The following is a 21,202-nucleotide window of genomic DNA, read 5'->3' on the forward strand; positions in this document are numbered from 1 at the left end:
CTGGCAATCAATCGAGGAAGCATCGGGAAAGGTGGAAACACATAAGCCATCCTGAAGGTCCATGGTGCTGTCAAGGCATCTATCAGGACCGCTCCCGGATCCCTGGATCTGGACCCATAGCGCGGAAGCTTGGCGTTCTGTCGAGACGCCATGAGATCTATCTCTGGTTTGCCCCAACGTCGAAGTATTTGGGCAAAGACCTCTGGATGAAGTTCCCACTCCCCCGGATGAAAAGTCTGACGACTTAAGAAATCCGCCTCCCAGTTCTCCACTCCCGGGATGTGGATTGCAGACAGGTGGCAAGAGTGAGACTCTGCCCAGCGAATTATCTTCGATACTTCCATCATTGCTAGGGAGCTTCTTGTCCCTCCCTGATGGTTGATATAAGCTACAGTCGTGATGTTGTCCGACTGGAACCTGATGAACCCCCGAGTTGTTAACTGGGGTCAAGCCAGAAGAGCATTGAGGACTGCTCTCAATTCCAGAATGTTTATTGGAAGAAGACTCTCCTCCTGATTCCATAGTCCCTGAGCCTTCAGAGAATTCCAGACAGCGCCCCAACCTAGTAGGCTGGCGTCTGTTGTTACAATTGACCAGTCTGGCCTGCTGAATGGCATTCCCCTGGCCAGATGTGGCCGATAAAGCCACCATAGAAGAGAATTTCTGGTCTCTTGATTCAGATTTAGAGTGGGGGACAAATCTGAGTAATCCCCATTCCACTGACTTAGCATGCACAGTTGCAGTGGTCTGAGATGTAGGCGTGCAAAAGGAACTATGTCCATTGCTGCTACCATTAGTCCGATTACCTCCATGCATTGAGCTACTGACGGGTGTTGAATAGAATGAAGGACACGGCATGCACTTTGAAGTTTTGTTAACCTGTCCTCTGTTAGGTAAATCTTCATTTCTACAGAATCTATCAGAGTCCCCAGGAAGGGAACTCTTGTGAGTGGAAAGAGAGAACTTTTCTTTTCGTTCACTTTCCATCCATGCGACCTTAGAAATGCCAGTACTATCTCTGTATGAGATTTGGCAGTTTGAAGGCTTGAAGCTTGTATCAGTATGTCGTCTAAGTACGGAGCTACTGAAATTCCTCGCGGTCTTAGTACCGCCAGAAGAGTGCCCAGAACCTTTGTGAAGATTCTTGGAGCCGTAGCCAGTCCGAATGGAAGAGCTACAAACTGGTAATGCCTGTCTAAAAAGGCAAACCTTAGATACCGGTAATGGCTTTTGTGAATCGGTATGTGAAGGTAAGCATCCTTTAAATCCACTGTGGTCATGTACTGACCCTCTTGGATCATGGGCAAAAATGTTCGAATAGTTTCCATCTTGAACGATGGAACTCTTAGGAATTTGTTTAGGATCTTTAAATCCAAGATTGGCCTGAAGGTTCCCTCTTTTTTGGGAACTACAAACAGATTTGAGTAAAACCCTTGTCCTAGTTCCAACCGCGGAACTGGATGGATCACTCCCATTAATAAAAGATCTTGTACGCAGCGTAGAAACGCTTCCTTCTTTGTTAGGTTTGTTGACAACCTTGACAGATGAAATCTCCCTCTTGGGGGAGAGGATTTGAAGTCCAGAAGGTATCCCTGAGATATGATCTCTAACGCCCAGGGATCCTGAACATCTCTTGCCCAAGCCTGGGCGAAGAGGGAAAGTCTACCCCCCACTAGATCCGGTCCCGGATCGGGGGCCCTCAATTCATGCTGTCTTAGGGGCAGCAGCAGGTTTTCTGGCCTGTTTGCCCCTGTTCCAGGACTGGTTAGGTTTCCAGCCTTGTCTGTAGCGAGCAACAGCTCCTTCCTGTTTTGGTGCAGAGGAAGTTGATGCTGCTCCTGCTTTGAAATTACGAAAGGAACGAAAATTGGACTGTCTAGCCTTGGCTTTGGCCTTGTCCTGAGGCAGGGCATGACCTTTACCTCCTGTAATGTCAGCAATAATCTCTTTCAAGCCGGGCCCGAATAAGGTCTGCCCTTTGAAAGGAATATTAAGCAATTTAGATTTAGACGTAACATCAGCTGACCAGGATTTCAGCCACAGAGCTCTGCGTGCCTGAATGGCGAATCCTGAATTTTTAGCCGCAAGTTTAGTTAAATGTACTACGGCATCTGAAATAAATGAATTAGCTAACTTAAGGAATTTAAGTTTGTGTGTGATGTCATCTAGTGTGGATGATTGAAGTGTCTCTTCCAGAGACTCAAACCAAAATGCTGCTGCAGCCGTGACAGGCGCAATACATGCAAGAGGTTGCAATATAAACCCTTGTTGAACAAACATTTTCTTAAGGTAACCCTCTAATTTTTTATCCATTGGATCTGAAAAAGCACAGCTATCCTCCACTGGGATAGTGGTACGCTTAGCTAAAGTAGAAACTGCTCCCTCCACCTTAGGGACCATTTGCCATAAGTCCCGTGTGGCGGCGTCTATTGGAAACATCTTTCTGAATATAGGAGGGGGTGAGAAAGGCACACCGGGTCTATCCCACTCCTTAGTAACAATGTCAGTAAGTCTCTTAGGTATAGGAAAAACGTCAGTACTCGTCGGTACCGCAAAATATTTATCCAACCTACACATTTTCTCTGGGATTGCAACTGTGTTACAATCATTCAGAGCCGCTAATACCTCCCCTAGTAACACACGGAGGTTCTCAAGCTTAAATTTAAAATTTGAAATGTCTGAGTCCAGTTTATTTGGATCAGAACCGTCACCCACAGAATGAAGCTCTCCGTCTTCACGTTCTGCAAACTGTGACGCAGTATCAGACATGGCCCTTGCATTATCAGCGCACTCTGTTCTCACCCCAGAGTGATCACGTTTACCTCTTAGTTCTGGTAGTTTAGCCAAAACTTCAGTCATAACAGTAGCCATATCTTGTAATGTGATTTGTAATGGCCGCCCAGATGTACTCGGCGCTACAATATCACGCACCTCCTGAGCGGGAGATGCAGGTACTGACACGTGAGGCGAGTTAGTCGGCATAACTCTCCCCTCGTTGTTTGGTGAAATATGTTCAATTTGTACAGATTGACTGTTTTTTAAAATAGCATCAATACATTTAGTACATAAATTTCTATTGGGCTCCACTTTGGCATTAACACATATAGCACAGAGATATTCCTCTGAATCAGACATGTTTAACACACTAGCAAATAAACAGCAACTTGAAAATACTTTTCAAAGTAATTTACAAATAATATGAAAACGAACTGTGCCTTTAAGAAGCACAGAAAAAAATTATAACAGTTAAAATAATTAAGTTATAGCATCAATCTTTGTCAGAATATACAGTTTTAGCAAAGGATTGTTCCCCTCAGCAATTAAACAACACAACTTTAGCAAAGGTTTAATCCCATTAGCAAAGATAACAATTTCTGAAAGCAGGAAACAAATTACAGAATAAACGTTTTTATCTCAGTCAAACTATAATTCTCACAGCTCTGCTGAGAGAAAATATTTGATGCATAGTAAAAGCGCCCCTCCCCCACACACACAGCAGTGAGGGAGAACAGAAACTGACAGAAAAAACAGATTTAAGCAACTGCCAAGTGGAAAAATAGTGCCCAAACATTTATTCACTCAGTACCTCAGTAAATGAAAACGATTTTACATTCCAGCAAAAACATTAAACATAATCTCTAGTTATTAAACAGCTTTATGTCTTTCTTACAGTGTAATTCTAGTGAAGTACCATTCTCCCAGAATACTGAAGTGTAAAGTATACATACATGACATTATATCGGTATGGCAGGATTTTCTCATCAATTCCATTGTCAGAAAATAAAAACTGCTACATACCTCTATGCAGATTCATCTGCCCGCTGTCCCCTGATCTGAAGTTTACCTCACTCCTCAGATGGCCGAGAACAGCAATATGATCTTAACTACTCCGGCTAAAATCATAGCAAAACTCTGGTAGATTCTTCCTCAAACTCTGCCAGAGAGGTAATAACACACTCCGGTGTTATTTTAAAATAACAAACTTTTGATTGAAGATATAAAACTAAGTATAATCACCATAGTCCTCTCACACGACCTATCTAGTTGCTGGGTGCAAGAGAATGACTGGAGGTGACGTAGAGGGGAGGAGCTATATAGCAACTCTGCTGGGTGAATCCTCTTGCACTTCCTGTAGGGGAGCAGATAATATCCCACAAGTAATGATGACCCATGGACTGATCACACTTAACAGAAGAAAGCTATGTAAGCTTTTTCAGTGTCGGATTAGTCCCCGGTGAGTGCGGGAGCATGTGCCCGTGCCCCCGCGATCTGCACTAATATGTGCATCGATTGTGGTGTTGGTGAGAGCAAGTGGTGGAAAAATTATGTTTAAAAAAGGGATCTGGTAGAGGGGGACTACACTACAGAAAAATACAAATTTTAATTAAAAAAATGCACATTATTTTGAAGTGGGTACTGGCAGACAGCTGCCAGTACCCAAAATGGCACCAAATAGTGAGAGGGGGAGGGTTAGAGAGCTGTTTGGGGGGGCTCAGAGAGGTCGGGTGGTAAAGGGAGATCCTACACTGCAGAAAATATATAATTTTTTTTTTAAAATTATTTTAAAAAACCATACACAAACTTTTTTTTTTTTAAATTGGCAGACTTTCTGCCAGTACTTAAGATGGCGGGGACATTTGTGGGGTGGGGAAGGGAAGAGAGCTGTTTGGGAGAGATCAGGGGGTAGGATGTGTCAGATGGGAGGCTGATCTCTACACTAAAGCTAAAATTAACCCTTTAAGCTCCCTACAAGCTACCTAATTAACCCCTTCACTGCTGGGTATAATACAAGTGTGGTGTGCAGCGGCATTTAGCGGCCTTCTAATTACCAAAAAGCAATGCTAAAGCCATATATGTCTGCTATTTCTGAACAAAGGGGATCCCAGAGAAGCATTTACAACCATTTGTGCCATAATTGCACAAGCTGTGTGTAAATCATTTCAGTGAGAAACCTAAAGTTAGTGAAAAAGTAAAAAGTTTTTTTTTTTATTTGATCGCATTTGGCGGTGAAATGGTGGCATGAAATATACCAAAATGGGCCTAGATCAAAACTTTGGGTTGTCTACTACACTAAAGCTAAAATTAACCCCACAAGCTCCCTACAAGCTACCCAATTAACCCCTTCACTGCTGGGCATAATACAAGTGTGGTGCGTCATTTAGCGGCCTTCTAATTACCAAAAAGTAATGCCAAAGCCATAAATGTCTGCTATTTCTGAACAAAGGGGATCCCAGAGTAGCATTTACAACCATTTGTGCCATAATTGCACAAGCTGTTTGTAAACAATTTCATTGAGAAATCTAAAGTTTGTGAAAAAGTGAACATTTTTTTTTATTTGATCACATTTGGCAGTGAAATGGTGGCATGAAATATACCAAAATGGGCCTAGATCAATACTTTGGGTTGTCTACTAAACAAAAATATATACATGCCAAGGGATATTCAGGGATTCCTGACAGATATCAGTTTTACAATGTAACTATCGCTAATTTTGGAGAGAAAAAAAATGGTTTGGAAATAGCAAAGTGCTACTTGTATTTATTGCCCTATAACTTGCAAAAAAAGCAAAGAACATGTAAACATTGGGTATTTCTAAACTCAGGACACAATTTAGAAACTATTTAGCATGGTTGTTTTTTGGTGGTTGTAGATGTGTAACAGATTTTGGGGGTCAAAGTTAGAAAAAGTGGGGGGGGTTTCCATTTTTCATCATATTTTATAATTTGTTTATAGTAAATTATAAGATATGATGAAAATAATGGTATCTTTAGAAAGTCCATTTAATGGCGAGAAAAAACGGTATATAATATGTGTGGGTACAGTAAATGACTAAGAGGAAAATTACAGCTAAACACAAACACAGCAGAAATGTAAAAATAGCCCTGGTCCTTAAGGGAAAGAAATTGAAAAATGGCCTTGTCATTAAGGGGTTAATTTGCTTGGTATCATTTGTTGAAGGAGCAGCAATGCACTACTAGGAGCTGAAAGAAAAAAAAATAGTGTCACCACCTCGTGTTTAAATAACAATAATGTATCCTAAAAACATAATAAAAATAAATATGTCAAACAAATAAACACAAGTGCTAAAATAAATGTGAGTTAAGTCTTAGATGAAGAAAAATGCCCCTCTATATTGTTCAGTCTTGACACAGTTTAGTAGTAACAAAGTTTCCTTACAAGAAGTTTAAACTAATTACACCTAATCTAAGCCCCCTAATAAAATAAAAAGGTCCCCCAAAATAATAAAATGCCCTACCCTATCCTAAATTACAAAGTAATCAGCTCTTTTACCAGCCCTTAAAAGGGCTTTTTGCGGGGCATTGCCCCAAAGTAATCAGCTCTTTTACCTGTAAAAAATAAAATACAATCCCCCCCCCCCCCCCAACATTACAACCCACCCACACACCCCTACTCTAAAACCCACCCGATCCCCCCTTAAAAAAACCTAACACTACCCCCACTGAAGATCACCCTACCTGGAGCCATGTTCACCCAGCCGGGCACCGATGGGCCAGAAGTGGACATCCGGAGCGGCAGAAGTCTTCATCCGATCGGGGCAGAAGAGGTCCTCCAAGCGGCATCTTCAATCAACCGGAGCGGAGCCATCTTAAATCCATCCGACGCGGAGCCATCCTCTTCATACAATGTCCTAAGGCCGAATGAAGGTTCCTTTAAATGACGTCATCCAAGATGGCGTCCCTCGAATTCCGATTGGCTGATAGGATTCCATCAGCCATTCGGAATTAAGGTAGGAAAAATCTGATTGGCTGATGCAATCAGCCAATCAGATTGAAGTTCAATCCAATTGGCTGATCCAATCAGCCAATCGGATTGACCTTGCATTCTATTGGCTGTTCCGATCAGCCAATCAGATTTTTCCTACCTTAATTCCGATTGGCTGATAGAATCCTATCAGCCAAACTGAATTTGAGGGACGCCATCTTGGATGACGTCATTTAAAGGAACCTTCATTCGGCCTTAGGACATCGTACGAAGAGGATGGCTCCGCGTCGGATGGATTCAAGATGGCTCCGCTCCGGTTGATTGAAGATGCCGCTTGGATGAAGACATCTGCCGCTCCGGATGTCCACTTCTGGCCCATCGGTGCCCGGCTGGGTGAACACGGCTCCAGGTAGGGTGATCTTCAGGGGGGGTAGTGTTAGGTTTTTTTTTAAGGGGGGATCGGGTGGGTTTTAGAGTAGGGGTGTTTGGGTGGTGGGTTGTAATTTTGGGGGGGATTGTATTTTTTTTTTACAGGTAAAAGAGCTGATTACTTTGGGGCAATGCCCCGCAAAAAGCCCTTTTAAGGGCTGGTAAAAGAGATGATTACTTTGTCATTTAGGATAGGGTAGGGCATTTTATTATTTTGGGGGGCTTTTTTATTTTATTAGGGGGCTTAGATTAGGTGTAATTAGTTTAAACTTCTTGTAATATTTTTTTTATTTTTTGTAATTTAGTGTTTGTTTGTTTTTGTACTATAGTTTAGTTTATTTAATTGTATTTTAGTTTAGATAATTGTAGGTAATTTATTTAATTAATTTTTTGATAGTGTAGTGTTAGGTGTATTTGTAACTTAGGTTAGGATTTATTTTACAGGTAATTTTGTAATTATTTTAACTAGGTAGCTATTAAATAGTTAACTATTTAATAGCTATTTTACCTAGTTAAAATAAATACAAAGATGCCTGTAAAATAATTATAAATCCTAAAATAGCTACAATGTAACTATTAGTTATATTGTAGCTATATTAGGGTTTATTTTATAGGTAAGTATTTAGTTTTAAATAGGATTCATTTATTTAATTATAGTAAATTTAGTTCGTTTAATTTAAATTATATTTAACTTAGGGGGGGTGTTAGGGTTAGGGTTAGACTTAGGTTTAGGGGTTAATAACTTTATTATGGTAGCAGCGACGTTGGGGGCGGCAGATTAGGGGTTAATAATTGTAGGTAGGTGGCGGCGATGTTAGGGAGGGCAGATTAGGGGTTTATAAAATTTATTATAGTGTTTGCGAGGCGGGAGTGCGGTGGTTTAGGGGTTAATACATTTATTATAGTGGCGGCGATGTCCGTTTGGCAGATTAGGGGTTAATAAATGTAGGTAGATGGCGGCGACATGGGGGGGCAGATTAGGGGTTCATAGGTATAATGTAGGTGGCGGCGATGTCCGTTCGGAAGATTAGGGGTTAAAAAATTTAATTATAGGGTTTGCGATGTGGGGGGGGCCTCGGTTTAGTGGTTCGTAGGTAGTTTATGGGTGTTAGTGTACTTTATAGCACAGTAGTTAAGAGCTTTATGTTCCCGCGTTAGCCCATAAAGCTCTTAACTACTGACTTTTTTATGCGGTTGGAGTCTTGTCGGTAGAGGCTCTACCGCTCACTTCTTCCAAGACTCGTAATACCAGCGTTAGGCAAATCCCATAGAAAAGATAGGATACGCAATTGACGTAAGGGGATCTGCGGTAGCCTCGAGTTGCGGAAAGAAAGTGAGTGGTAGACCCTTTCCTGTCTGACTCTAAATACCAGCGGGCGTTAAAAAGCAGCGTTAGGACCCCTTAACACTGTTTTTTAACCCTAACGCAGAACTCTAAATCTAGGCGTATGTGTTCACGCCCGGGGAGTTATTTAAGAGTTAGCACAACACAATACTAAATGCAACTCAATAGATTTTAAATAGTCACATTCATGTGATCAGGGGGCTGTCAGAAGATGCTTAGATACAAGGTAATCACAGAGGTAAAACATATATTAATATAACAGTGTTGGTTGTGCAAAACTGGGGAGTGGGTAATAAAGGAATTATCTATCTTTAAAACAATAAAAATTATATTGTAGACTGTCCCTTTAAGCTGGATAGCAATACTCACATTTGGATGAGCTACAATAGTAAGTAATACAGCCTGATGAAACAGCATGTTTTTGCTGAGAAACGCGTTACTTTTTACCTGTGTATACACTCTATTTTTAAACCTGCTTACTCGCTCATTTTGTCCACAAAGTTGTTTTTTGACAACCGGGCTATCCCATGCCCTTAGTGCCATCAGCTGCACCTCTAGCATTGGACACTTACAGACCTTTTTACGAACCTCCAAGCCTGGTGATGTCTGCTGGCAGCGGGCATTCCTCGATTGGACATTGCCAGTCACCTGACGTTGGACGCTTCAGCCGTGGTTGTGAGTCATATGGGCGATTCTGAGGGTCCCGTGCTGCTTTCTCTGGCACTCCAGTTGTGCCGCCTGCTCTGTGAGTCTCCACTGCTAGGGGCTCAGGGTAACGGTCTTGTGCTGACTGAATCTTGTTCGTACTACACCATGTGGCACCTCTCTTTTCTTCTCTCCTTCTAGGTTGATATCGCTGGATTTTCTCCTTCATTGTAAGAGTGCAGCCTCCACAGTTTACATACATCACTTGCATACACGAGCGCACCTCCCAGGAACTTTGGCGTCCTTGTTTTTTACAATAGTAAGTAAACAGAATACGTGTGAACACACACAGCACACTGGCACCTCTTAACCCTTTAACGCCGTTAGGACGTTGTATTTCGTCTGAATTTTGCTGGGCTTTAGCGCCGAAGGACAAAATACAACGTCCTTACCGCTTGGCTTTCCTGAAGCCACTGGCGCTTCCCTGATGGGATCGCGGCCTGGAGGGTGTGCCTAGCATCATAGGGACGCCCCTTGTGATCACTTGCACGATCGCGAGATTTCAATTTGTTTACATCAGAACGGTTGTTCCGATGTAGACAAGTTAACCCCGGCACGAAAGGGTTAAAACCTTTTATCATCAAAAACAATGGAGGTGTTGGCACTCTGGGTCTTAAAATTACGCCAGCAAACAATTAAATAATCCACAGTAAGCATCTTTTAAACATCCTGATACACTTGGTGACGTTGTGTCCTACTGTGCCATTTATCCAAAAGCCGGTTGAAGTCCCTCCTCGTGATGTCACACTCTCTTACTCAGATTGTATGTTTCTCTATTTACTGGTGGCTTTTTTAAAGAACAAGACATATCTTTGAAAATGCCGCCAGTGAGCAGAGAAACGTACATCGGAGTAAGGGAGTGTGATGTTGTTTAGAGAGGCTTCAACCCTCCTGTTAGAGATGCTTACTGTGGATGTTCCAATTGTGTTTGCTGCCGTAATTTTAAGACCGCGAGTTCTAGTGTGCTGTGGGTGTTTACACTTATTCTGTTTACTTAGAGCAGTGGTCTCAAAGTATTGGCCTGGGGGCCAAATGCAGCCCTCAAAATAGTTTAATCTGGCCCTCCCTTGTTTAATAGGTAAACCATTCATTTGGGCTGTCAATTTTTTTTAGGGTTCTAAGAGGTGTAACTAGTTGATGTTCTATATAGGTACTCACAAGATAAATATAAATACAAGCATCCAGTGTAGACTCCCACCACGCACTGCGTTTGGTAAATGTCACTTTTTACGTTGCTATACAGTTCCAAGATGATCACTTCACTTGGCACTCACAAGATAAATATATACAACTGTGAATGTCTGTTGTGTGCTACAACTCCCACCATGCACTACTACTTGGCTAAATGTCACTTCCATTTCCTAGTATATCCAGTTCCGGAGCACTTACTCAGGTCAAGCGGCCCCCAGGGGAGAAGACTTGGCCGGTGGCCCCCATATACTTTGAGTTGGATACTCCTGACTTAGAGCTACTGTACTTCATCCAAATTTAAAGGGAAACTAAACCCATTTTTTTCCTTTCATGATTCAGATAGAGCATGCAATTTTAAGCAACTTTCTAATTTACTCCTATTATTCATTTTTCTTCGTTCTCTTGCTATCTTTATTTAAAAAGCAGGAATGTGATGCATAGGAGCCGGACAATTTCTGGTGGGGAACCTGGGTTATGCTTGCTTATTGGTGGGTAAATGTAAGCCTCCAATAAGCAAGCGCTACCCATGGTGCTGAACCTAAAATCGACCGGCTGCTAACATTAACATTCCTTGCTTTTAAAATAAAGATAGCAAGAGAACGAAGAAAAATTGATAATAGGAGTAAATTAGAAAGTTGCTTAAAATGTCATGCTCTATCTGAATCATGAAAGAAGAAAATGGGGTTTAGTGTCCCTTTGGCTGCTAAGCCATTTCCCACCTGGGTGCTAATATTTTCTTTTGATTTTTGACATTTCTGAAAATAAAATTTTTACAGACCCCCAAGACTTACACTGTTGGAAAGGTTAGGCGATTACCTTTCCAACAGTGGGTCTTGGGGGTCTGTAGCTGCTTAGATGCCTGAGATACAAGCTTCTAAGCAGTATGCCCCCTCCTCCTATACTTAACATTGTTAAGTATAAATAAAGTTGCGCAATGACGTCATCACATAATTGCGTGACGTCACCGCGCATCACGTGAAGCCCCGGCGATGCCTGTCACTCTACAGGCACGATCGCCGGGGTAGCAGCAGTAAGGAGCCCCCAGATCTCCCTCAAGGTGGGAGAGTGCTCATGACGGCTCTGAGCCGTCATTAGCACCAGAGTGAGAAACTCTGTGACGGCTCAGAGCCGTCATTAGCACTCAAAGGGTTAAGTATTGCTAGCCAGCTGAAGTCTGATACAAAGTGAATACAGTGTTACACTACAAGAGTGTTTTATTTCCCTTGAAGGAAACTTTGTTACTACTTGGACTGTTTCAAGACTGAACAATAAAGAGGATCATTATACTTCATCTACGACTTTATTTGGTGATTTACAATATCACATTTATTTAAGCACTTGTGTATATTGGTTTCACATATTTATTTGTTATCACTACTAGTTGAGCACAGTGGGTAAGCCAATGAAAAGAAGAAGCATGTGTGTAGCCACCAATCAGCAGCACTGCTGTACTTTAGCCTACCTAAATATGGTTTTCAACAAAGTATACCAAGAAAACAAAGCAAATTAGATAATAGAAGTAAATAGGATTTTTTTTTAAATGGCATGCTCTTTCTGAACATGAAAATTACAATTTAAATGTATTGTCCCTTTAAATACTTTTAAAATCACTTTTATGGCTTTATAAGTATATCATGTTTAGTTTTTACCTCTTGCAGTTGATTGTAAAAACAGAAAAACAGTATTTAAAGGAACATTAACCTCTCGATGTCTATTAAACCTATGAAAGAAAACTATTTAAACATATTAAACTTTTAACTTAAAGTCAATCCTAGCGTTTTACAAACACTAGGATTGACTATTTAAACAAATAAAGGGGACTTTCATTCATGAAGTATAAGATACTTCATGTAGAAAGCTCCTTTATTTGTTTCAATCGATCGCCGTTCTTAGCTGCTACAGCAGCGCGCGGCTAAAAATGTTTTTTTGCTAAGAAGTGATGTTTTCACCTCTTAGCCAATAGCCGTGCGGTAAATCCGGCTCCCATGGACACCAAGCCAGATTTACAGCACGGCTATTGGCTAAGAGGTGAAAACGTCAGCTCTTAGCAAAAAAAATTTGAATGGAAGTCTCCTTTATTTGTTTCAATAGTCAATTCTAGCTTTTGTAAAACGCTAGGATTCACTTTCACTTTAAAGGGACATGAAACCCACATGTTTTCTCTTTTTTGATTTAGATAGTGCATGTCATTTTAAACAGCTTTCCAATTTAGTTTTATTATCAATTTTGCTTCATTCTTTTAGTATCCTTTACTGAAGGTGCAGCAAAGCACTACTGGGAGCTAACTGAACACATTGATAAACCAACAACAAAAGGCATATATGTGCAGCCACCAATCAGCCACTAGCTCCCAGCTCCTGAGCCTACCTAGGTATCCTTTTCAACAAAGGATACTAAGATAACACAGAAAATGAGATAATACAAGTAATTTGGAAAGTTGTTTTAAATTGTATGCTGTATATGAATCATGAAAGAAAATGTTTGGGTTTCATATCCCTTTCATTTTTAACTATTTAAACTAACACTTAAAATAATAGAAGTATGCACAGATCCCCTAGTGGTTTGCTGCTGATAAGGAATGTAAGGTAGAAACTTGTCAGGCAGGGAATCTTGGGGAGTTCACAGGTGACAATGATAGCATCACCTGTGACTCTCTGCCTGGACTATCACTAACACTGGATGGAGAGAGAAAGAGGAAGACTTGTAACATACTGCACTGTTGGGCTACACACAAGGTGATTAAAAATAAGCATTTTCTTCCCCAAAATTACAGGGTATGGAACTCTTGTCCCAAAAGCTAAAAATAAGAAGGATCCTTTTCCAAATACACAAGTTCCAGGCAATGGAAAATGTTATATATACTGTATATCTATAAAGAAACCGATGCGTCAGTTCACCAATATCATACCTATCAGTGTATCCCTGGTACACTAACTACTTGATACCAGGGGTGCCTGGGAACATAAAATTAATCTATTGATACTAAAAAGAGAAAAATAGTATGTTCTAGCCGGCACTTGCACATAAACTATCCTAAGATAGAAATTATATAATACCCTGAGTAAACCGGATGAGAGGACCAACCCCCAGGTGACAAGCTCCCTCTGTTAACCAAATTGATGAAATACACATTTATTCAGCTAATATTATGCATGTTAAAAACCTCAAAAAGGCTTACAAAAATCCAATGTATAATCAATTAGTACCCTGAAATAGAAAACAGATTAATTACTAAACTAAACACATAATATAACAACATCCACCAATGGCCATTGGGTATATTATGGGGACTTATGCATATCATTGATGTCCCACAATTGATATATAGTCACTGATCCAGATTGAGAGTTAGAATATTGTCAGAGAACAGTCACAATCAATTCATACAATTGCTGAGCAAAGCAAACAGATCGTTAATCCACAGCAAATTAGTATAGTTATCTCAATCAGACAAGGTATGATAGCGTCTTAGCAGATATTAGCAGCACAATAACACAGGATATAGTAAAGTCTTTGCGGATCTCAGTAACCCAATCAAGAGCGGTATATTGGTGTCTTATATAGTCCGTAATCACAACCATGCATATCTGCAGTCGGTACTGTCATAATCCTTACCATCTTCAGCCCCTAGGGTGCTACCTTAGAGAGACTTTCCCTCGTTCAAGGATCCCAGTCACCAGTTTGTTTAAATTGCAAGTTCCACTTACTTTAGACTTCCTGTTGACGTGGCAGCATGTCAACAGGAAGTCTAAGGTAAGTGGAACTTGCAATTGAAACAAACTGGTGCAGGGTTTGTCTTTTCTTAAGAACTATACCATATGCCCTGTGACTGGGATCCTTGAACGAGGGAACCTCTCTCTAAAGGTAGCGCCCTAGGTGCTGAAGATGGTAAGGATTATGACAGTACCGACTGCAGATATGCATGGTTGTGATTACGGACTATATGTTTGCTAAGACACCAATATACCGCTCTTGATTGGGCTACTGAGATCCGCAAAGACTTTACTATATCCTGTGTTATTGTGCTGCTAATATCTGATAAGATGCTATCATACCTTGTCTGATTGCGATAACTATACTAATTTGTTGTGGATTAACCATCTGTTTGCCTTGCTCAGCAATTGTATGCGATAACAACACTAATTTGCTGTGGATTAACCATCTGTTTGCCTTGCTCAGCAATTGTATGAATTGATTGTGACTGTGCTCTGACAATATTCTAACTCTCAATCTGGATCAGTGACTATCTATATATCAATTGTGGGACATCAATGATATGCATAAGTCCCCATAATATACACAATGGCCATTGGTGGATGTTGTTATGATATTATGTGTTTAGTTTAGTAATTAATCTGTTTTCTATTTCAGGGTACTAATTGATTATACATTGGATTTTTGTAAGCCTTTTTGAGGTTTTTAACATGCATTATATTAGCTGAATAAATGTGTATTTAATCAATTTGGTTAACAGAGACATTTGTGGGGAGGGGAGCTTGTCACCTGGGGGTTGGTCCTCTCATCCGGATTACTCAGGGTATTATATAATTTCTATCTTAGGATAGTTTATGTGTAAGTGCCGGCTAGAACATACTCTTTTTCTCTTTTTAGTATATATATATATATATATATATATATATATATATATATATATATACACACACACATACTTCAACTATGTGTCAAAGGGGACAGTATACAGTAAACACCTTGTAATTACATGACATTCCTGTTGTGGCTATAGAATGAAATATCAGCCAAGTCTTAATATATTTCAAACAAATTAGCATCCTTTTTACAACACTTATATTTCAATAGCCAAACTCCACACACCATTTGCCTTATTTGGAGGATCTGGACTTTATTCTGTAGAAAACAAAGCTAGCCACTCTTGTAAAGTTAGTATAAAGTGCATTGTTTTGCAGTTGTTAATACAATAGTGAGTGTGCTCAAAAAGATACATTAAGAATTTAATAATGTCTAAAGATCAAAATGTATTAAGCACAGTAAAATAAAATGGGACGTCTCCCAATACAGCAATTAAAAGTTGTTTATAAAAATAGATATAAAAATAATGTCCAAAGAAAGTAGTGGAACAATGTTCAAATAAGATAAGTTCGAATTAATGATAAACCACAGTTCAGATGGTGTTAAATGTTGAGGCTTATGAGGAGTACCACATATCCTATATCATTAGCAGTCCAGAGCATAAACTCCCCAAAAAAAGACGATAAGGGACTTACAGTTTCTTATCTCAAAACATTATTCTAAAAATGAAAACCATTATTTAACCTTTTAAAGCCGTTATGCCGTTCCATTCCGTCATAATTAGACTGGGCTTTAAAGCCGTTATGACGGAATGGAACGTCATAACTAACGGCTGTCCTGAAGCCTTCTGTGCTTCAGGGATTTAATCGTGGTCTGGAGGGCGTTCCTAGGATTGTAGGGACGCCCCCCAGATGCGATCCAATAATTGAAATCTCGCGATCGTATGCACGATCGCGTAGTTTCAATTTGTCTACATCGGAACAGTTGTTCCGATGTAGGCACTTTAACCCTGTCACGAAAGGGTTAAATGATTTAAATTGGTCTTACTGACTAGTGATTTAAATCAAATCCACCCGGTAAAATCCTTTACACTATTTTCACTTTGTATGTCCCTTTAATTATCAAATGTAAATGAAAATAGCAAAGAATGAATTTAATAGATTAGATTTCTTTCTTATGTACATTAATGCCCACTGTGAAGTTCTCACTCTGACTTCTTTTTGTTGCAACAATGAAACGACTTTATCATCTAATACTTCATGTGACTCATCAACATTATATTATTATACCACTGGCTTCTGCTTTCTTGGAAAATCTTATGTTTTTTTTGGAGACAAAAGTTTGTCAGATGACAAGAAGGGCTGGATTTGTTATGTTGCTGGATAAAGACATAGTATTTTGTTTGTGTCTTACACCTATTATTTATGCTTCTACGTTTATAGAACATTAAATTATTCAGACTTTATTTTTGCAACTTTATGACTAGCTGGGCCCCTTAAAACATCCTCACAATGTGCGCGAATTCTGATCAATATGCTGACGATATCTCATTTATTACAAAAGAAAGAAAACAATACGTTATAAGCAATACATTTCATAACGAAATAAAGAACTGCTAATGTAGCACAACTTTCTCTTTTTGTATTTTTTTTAATACAACGTAACCGAATTTTAATTGTTTCAGAACATAAAAAAACATGAAGGTGCGGCAGCATCACTTAACCTCTTGGCTGCCATACAGAGATTCAGTTTTGGCAACCAGTGAGTTAAAGCACAATAAATACTCGCAATGAGATTTTGTTTTAATGTGTCTAACCTGCTGCCGCAGCCTCTCTTCATACTGACACACCGGCACCGCCATGCTGAGCTCAGATCTCACACACGACAGGAACAGGAAACTGCGTCATGAGCCGGTGCCAGACACCCGGGGAGGAGCGAAAAACACAGCTTAATACGCGGAAGAGAAACGTCTGTGTGGCGCTAATAGAGACGACTTGGGGCCCTAATATTAGACTGGGAGGGTGGCAGTATTAAGGGACAGACTGGCTGGCAGTAGTATCCAATAAACCGACACACGGCAAACTGGTAGAGATAGATTTGAGACATGGGGGCAAAATGACGGGAAAACCGAGCAGCACACTGGAAGAGAAGATAACAGGGGGTACATTACAGTGCCCTTGTACGGGGGGCGTAACAAGACCTCACTGGGCCCAGTTTGCCTCCCTCTTTTAATATCACACCTTCCAAAAACACCACAAACTCCTCACAGTTATATTGTGCCATATAAATTCTACTTAAAGGGATATTAAACCCATTTTTTTTCTTTCATGATTCAGATAGTGTGCAATTTTAAGCAACTTTCTAATTTACCTCTTATTATCAATTTTCTTCCTTTTTTTATCCTTATTTAAAAAAGCAATAATTTAACCTTAGGAGCGGGCCCATTTTTGGTATATACCCTGGTTTGAGTTTGCTGATTGGTGGCTACATTGGTTACACCAATCAGCAAGCGCTACCCAGGTGCTGAACCTAAAATGGGCTGGTTCCTAAGCTTAAATTCCTGCTTTTAAAATAAAGATACCAGGAGACCGAAGAAAATTGATAATAGGAGAAAATGCACACTATCTGAATCATGAAAGAAAAAGTTTTGCTTTAATATCCCTTCAATTAATTGGTATACCTAAATAATAACCAATAAACATATTACAATATAACCAATAAACAATGGCTCTAATGTCCCTATAACTTGGAAATATTATAATCCTCTATCAAGTTGAAGCTACCACTAATCAAATAATATATATAAGCACACTCCCCAGTTTAACATACCACTAACAGAAATATTTCTACATTATAAGACATCACAAAAATTACTCAAATTAGCAGTTAAACCAGTACACATGTTGCTAGTCCTTTGTACCTATATGCTATCTTGTTGGCCTCTTAACAACCACTGTTTAGAATGTAGTAAACTGACAATTTGCTGGATTTTGAGGTATTTTACAGCAAAAGCAAGCAAAATAAATAATGCAGTAAAATAAGGGTAAAATCATCCTAGGAATAATTTGTACCTCAAATTGTTAATATGGTTGGAAATAACATTTATGGATTGGAACTTCTCTGTAGCTAGTAAGTAAGATTAATCATCCTATTTTTACTTAGCACATTTCATTTTCAGCAGCCATATTAAATGATGGTGTACTAATGATAATCATGAAAAAAATATCCTAGGTATAGATAGATATATACACCTCTGCCAAAAATATATACAGTATGGATTTTTTTTACAAAATAAAGAATCTAGCTAAACCCCATATAAATTGTGAAGTTGTATGTGTGTGTAGTACACTTTTTAATACGGTCTATAAATCCAATCCATACTTTGCTAAATAAGTTTGTTTTCAGTAGACCAAGTGACAAAGTACAGTACTTACCTTACTGAAGAGAGTAGTGTATCTGCACCACAAAAGGATTAAAGGGACACTGAACCCAAATTTTTTTCTTTTGTAATTCAGAAAGAGCATGTAATTTTAAGCAACTTTCTAATTTACTCCTATTATCAATTTTTCTTCGTTCTCTTGCTATCATTATTTGAAAAAGAAGGCATCTAAGCTTTTTTTTTGGTTTTAGTACTCTGGACAGCACTTTTTTATTGGTGGATGAATTTATCCACCAATCAGCAAGGACAACCCAGGTTGTTCACCAAAAATGGGCCGGCATCTAAACTTACATTCTTGCATTTCAAATAAAGATACAAAAGAGAATGAAGAAAATTTGATAATAGGAGAAAATTAGAAAGTTGTTTAAAATTTCATGCTCAATCTAAATCACGAAAGAAAATTTTTGGGTACAGTGTCCCTTTAATCCTTCAAGCTGGCTCACTAGTCTGCTTCTCTAAGGCGCTCCTTGGCCTGTGGGAGGGTCCAATCGCATAGCTAGAAATACTGTGGGCTGCAGCTGCAATGTTTCTGGCTTTGGTCCTGCACTTTTTTCTCTCTCTGCAGCTCCATTGATCCCGAAAAGCAACACCTAGTAGGTGTGCCCAAACTCCAGCACTCCTCCGCCAACGGTCATATTTAAACAGATTGGTTCCTGGGAATGGATGGATTCTAAGGTTAGGTGATCTTCATGTAAACATATAATCAATAGGGATGGATGTGCATGCACTGGCACACTCCTCTGCCTATTTCAACACACATGTTAGTCTGAGAAGCACTTGCCTCTGATCTCACTCTGTACCTGATACTGCATAGCCAGTGTTACTTAAGTTTTGATGGAGAAAGGACCCTTAGAAGGACCAGCCCCATCTCAGCTGCAACCCCTGAGACTTCTCTAGTTGCGCCCCTGCCTGTGCACGTCAAAAGACAGCAGAATAGAAGAGCAGACTAAGACAGCAGGACAGTTGAGCGAGGGATCTAGAGACATCTGACAGGGGAGAGCATGAGTGATGGAGACATCAGGCTGGGTGAAATAGAGAGGGATAAAGACAACATACTGCAGTCATGATGATAAAAAAATTCTGTTTGGAGAGAAATTATAGTGCAGACTTTACAGGGGCTTAACTGACTGAATTATAAAGGGAAAAGAATGGAACCTGGAAGTCCCCGAGAGATACCTCCCATTAAGCTCTCTGCTCAGATGAAATGATCTTAAATGATCCTCCAGCACTGCAAAATCTCTCACAAGATTCTAGACAGGCATATTTTGCTTTACTTCTCTAAGGAGTGATCTCTGTATTTCTCCATGCGTGGGAAAGACAAGGCCAGTGCAAAATAACACTGCATTACATGAGAGCTTTGTTACACATATACTTTGTATTTTATATTACTTTACACTTCAGATTTGGTAATTTTAGTATTATTACATTTAAGCTTTGTGCTCTCTCTTTTATATTTGAATGCATTTAGAATTGGACACAGCAGGGAATTTACAAATTCAGATTATGTTTTCAAAGGTTCTGTGTCACTTTAACAAATTTGCATCATACTTTGTATATTTCTGTGTATCTTTTAAAAATGGCATTAGCTCTAAAACTGGCAGCTTCAGAAAGTGAGAGGGACAAGAGAGTTCCCTAGGCTGAACAGGGGAGTTCCCAGGGTATGTCTGAAGATGTCTAACAATTCTGATGAAATGCTGTGAACATTTTACACAAGGTAGTCTCATTGAACTATTTTGCCATATGTATGCAGGTAAAGTTTACTCAAAAATCACAATACACTTATTTAACTGACAGAAAAGTAATATACAGTTGTGCTCATACGTTTACATACCCTGGCAGAATTTATGATTTCTTGGCCATTTTTTAGAGAATATTAATGATAACACAAAAACTTTTATTTCACTCATGGTTAGTGTTTGGCTGAAGCCATTTATTATAAGTCAACTGTGTTTACTCTTTTGTTGTATTTTTTTTTTTGTGGTATTTTGTGGATGAGGCTCTTTATCTTCTCAGATGGTAAAGCTGCCCATTTTTCCTGGCAAAAAGCCTCCAGTTCCTGTAAATTCTTGGGCTGTCTTGCATGAACTGCACGTTTGAGATATCCCCAGAGTGGCTTAATGATATTGAGGTCAGGAGACTGAGATGGCCACTCCAGAACCTTCACTTTATTCTGCTGTAGCCAATGACAGGTCGACTTGGCCTTGTGTTTAGGATCATTGTCATGTTGGAATGTCCAAGTATGTCCCATGCGCAACTTCCGGGCTGATGAATGCAAATTTTCCTCCAGTATTTTTTGATAACATACTGCATTCATCTTGCAATCAATTCTGACCAAATTTCCTGTGCATTTATAGCTCACACATCCCCAAAACATCAGCAATCCACCTCCGTGTTTCACAGTAGGAATGGTGTACCTTTCATCATAGGCCTTGTTGACTCCTCTCCAAATGTAGCATTTATGGTTGAGCCCAAAAGCTCAATTTTGGTCTCATCACTCCAAATGACTTTGTGCCAGAAGGTTTGAGGCTTGTCTCTGTGCTGTTTGGCGTATTGTAAGTGAGATACTTTGTGGCATTTGCGTAGTAATGGCTTTCTTCTGGCGACTCGATCAAGCAGCCCATCTTTCTTCAAGTGCCTCCTTATTGTGCATCTTGAAACAGCCACACCACATGTTTTCAGAGAGTGCTGAATTTCACCTGAAGCTATTTGTGGGTTTTTCTTTGCATCTCAAACAATTTTACTGGCAGTTGTGGCTGAAATTTTAGTTGGTCTACCTGACCGTGGTTTGGTTTAAACAGAACCCCTCATTTTCCACTTCTTTT

At 39.7% G+C, this 21,202-nt stretch overlaps 1 protein-coding gene across 1 annotated transcript in view; it reads right to left on the minus strand.

Moving 5' to 3' along the window:
- Positions 1 to 16,860, minus strand: part of RARS1 (arginyl-tRNA synthetase 1) — a 274,844-nt gene extending 257,984 nt beyond the window's left edge. Inside the window, exon 1 of the mRNA XM_053718573.1 lies at positions 16,758 to 16,860. Coding sequence (XP_053574548.1) covers positions 16,758 to 16,802 — 45 coding nt within the window. The 5' untranslated portion in view covers positions 16,803 to 16,860. The remainder of the gene's footprint in view (positions 1 to 16,757) is intronic.
- Between the last annotated feature and the right edge of the window lie 4,342 nt (positions 16,861 to 21,202).

Source organism: Bombina bombina, chromosome 6 (assembly GCF_027579735.1).
Source record: "Bombina bombina isolate aBomBom1 chromosome 6, aBomBom1.pri, whole genome shotgun sequence".
In the NCBI taxonomy this organism is placed as follows: Eukaryota; Metazoa; Chordata; class Amphibia; order Anura; family Bombinatoridae; genus Bombina; species Bombina bombina.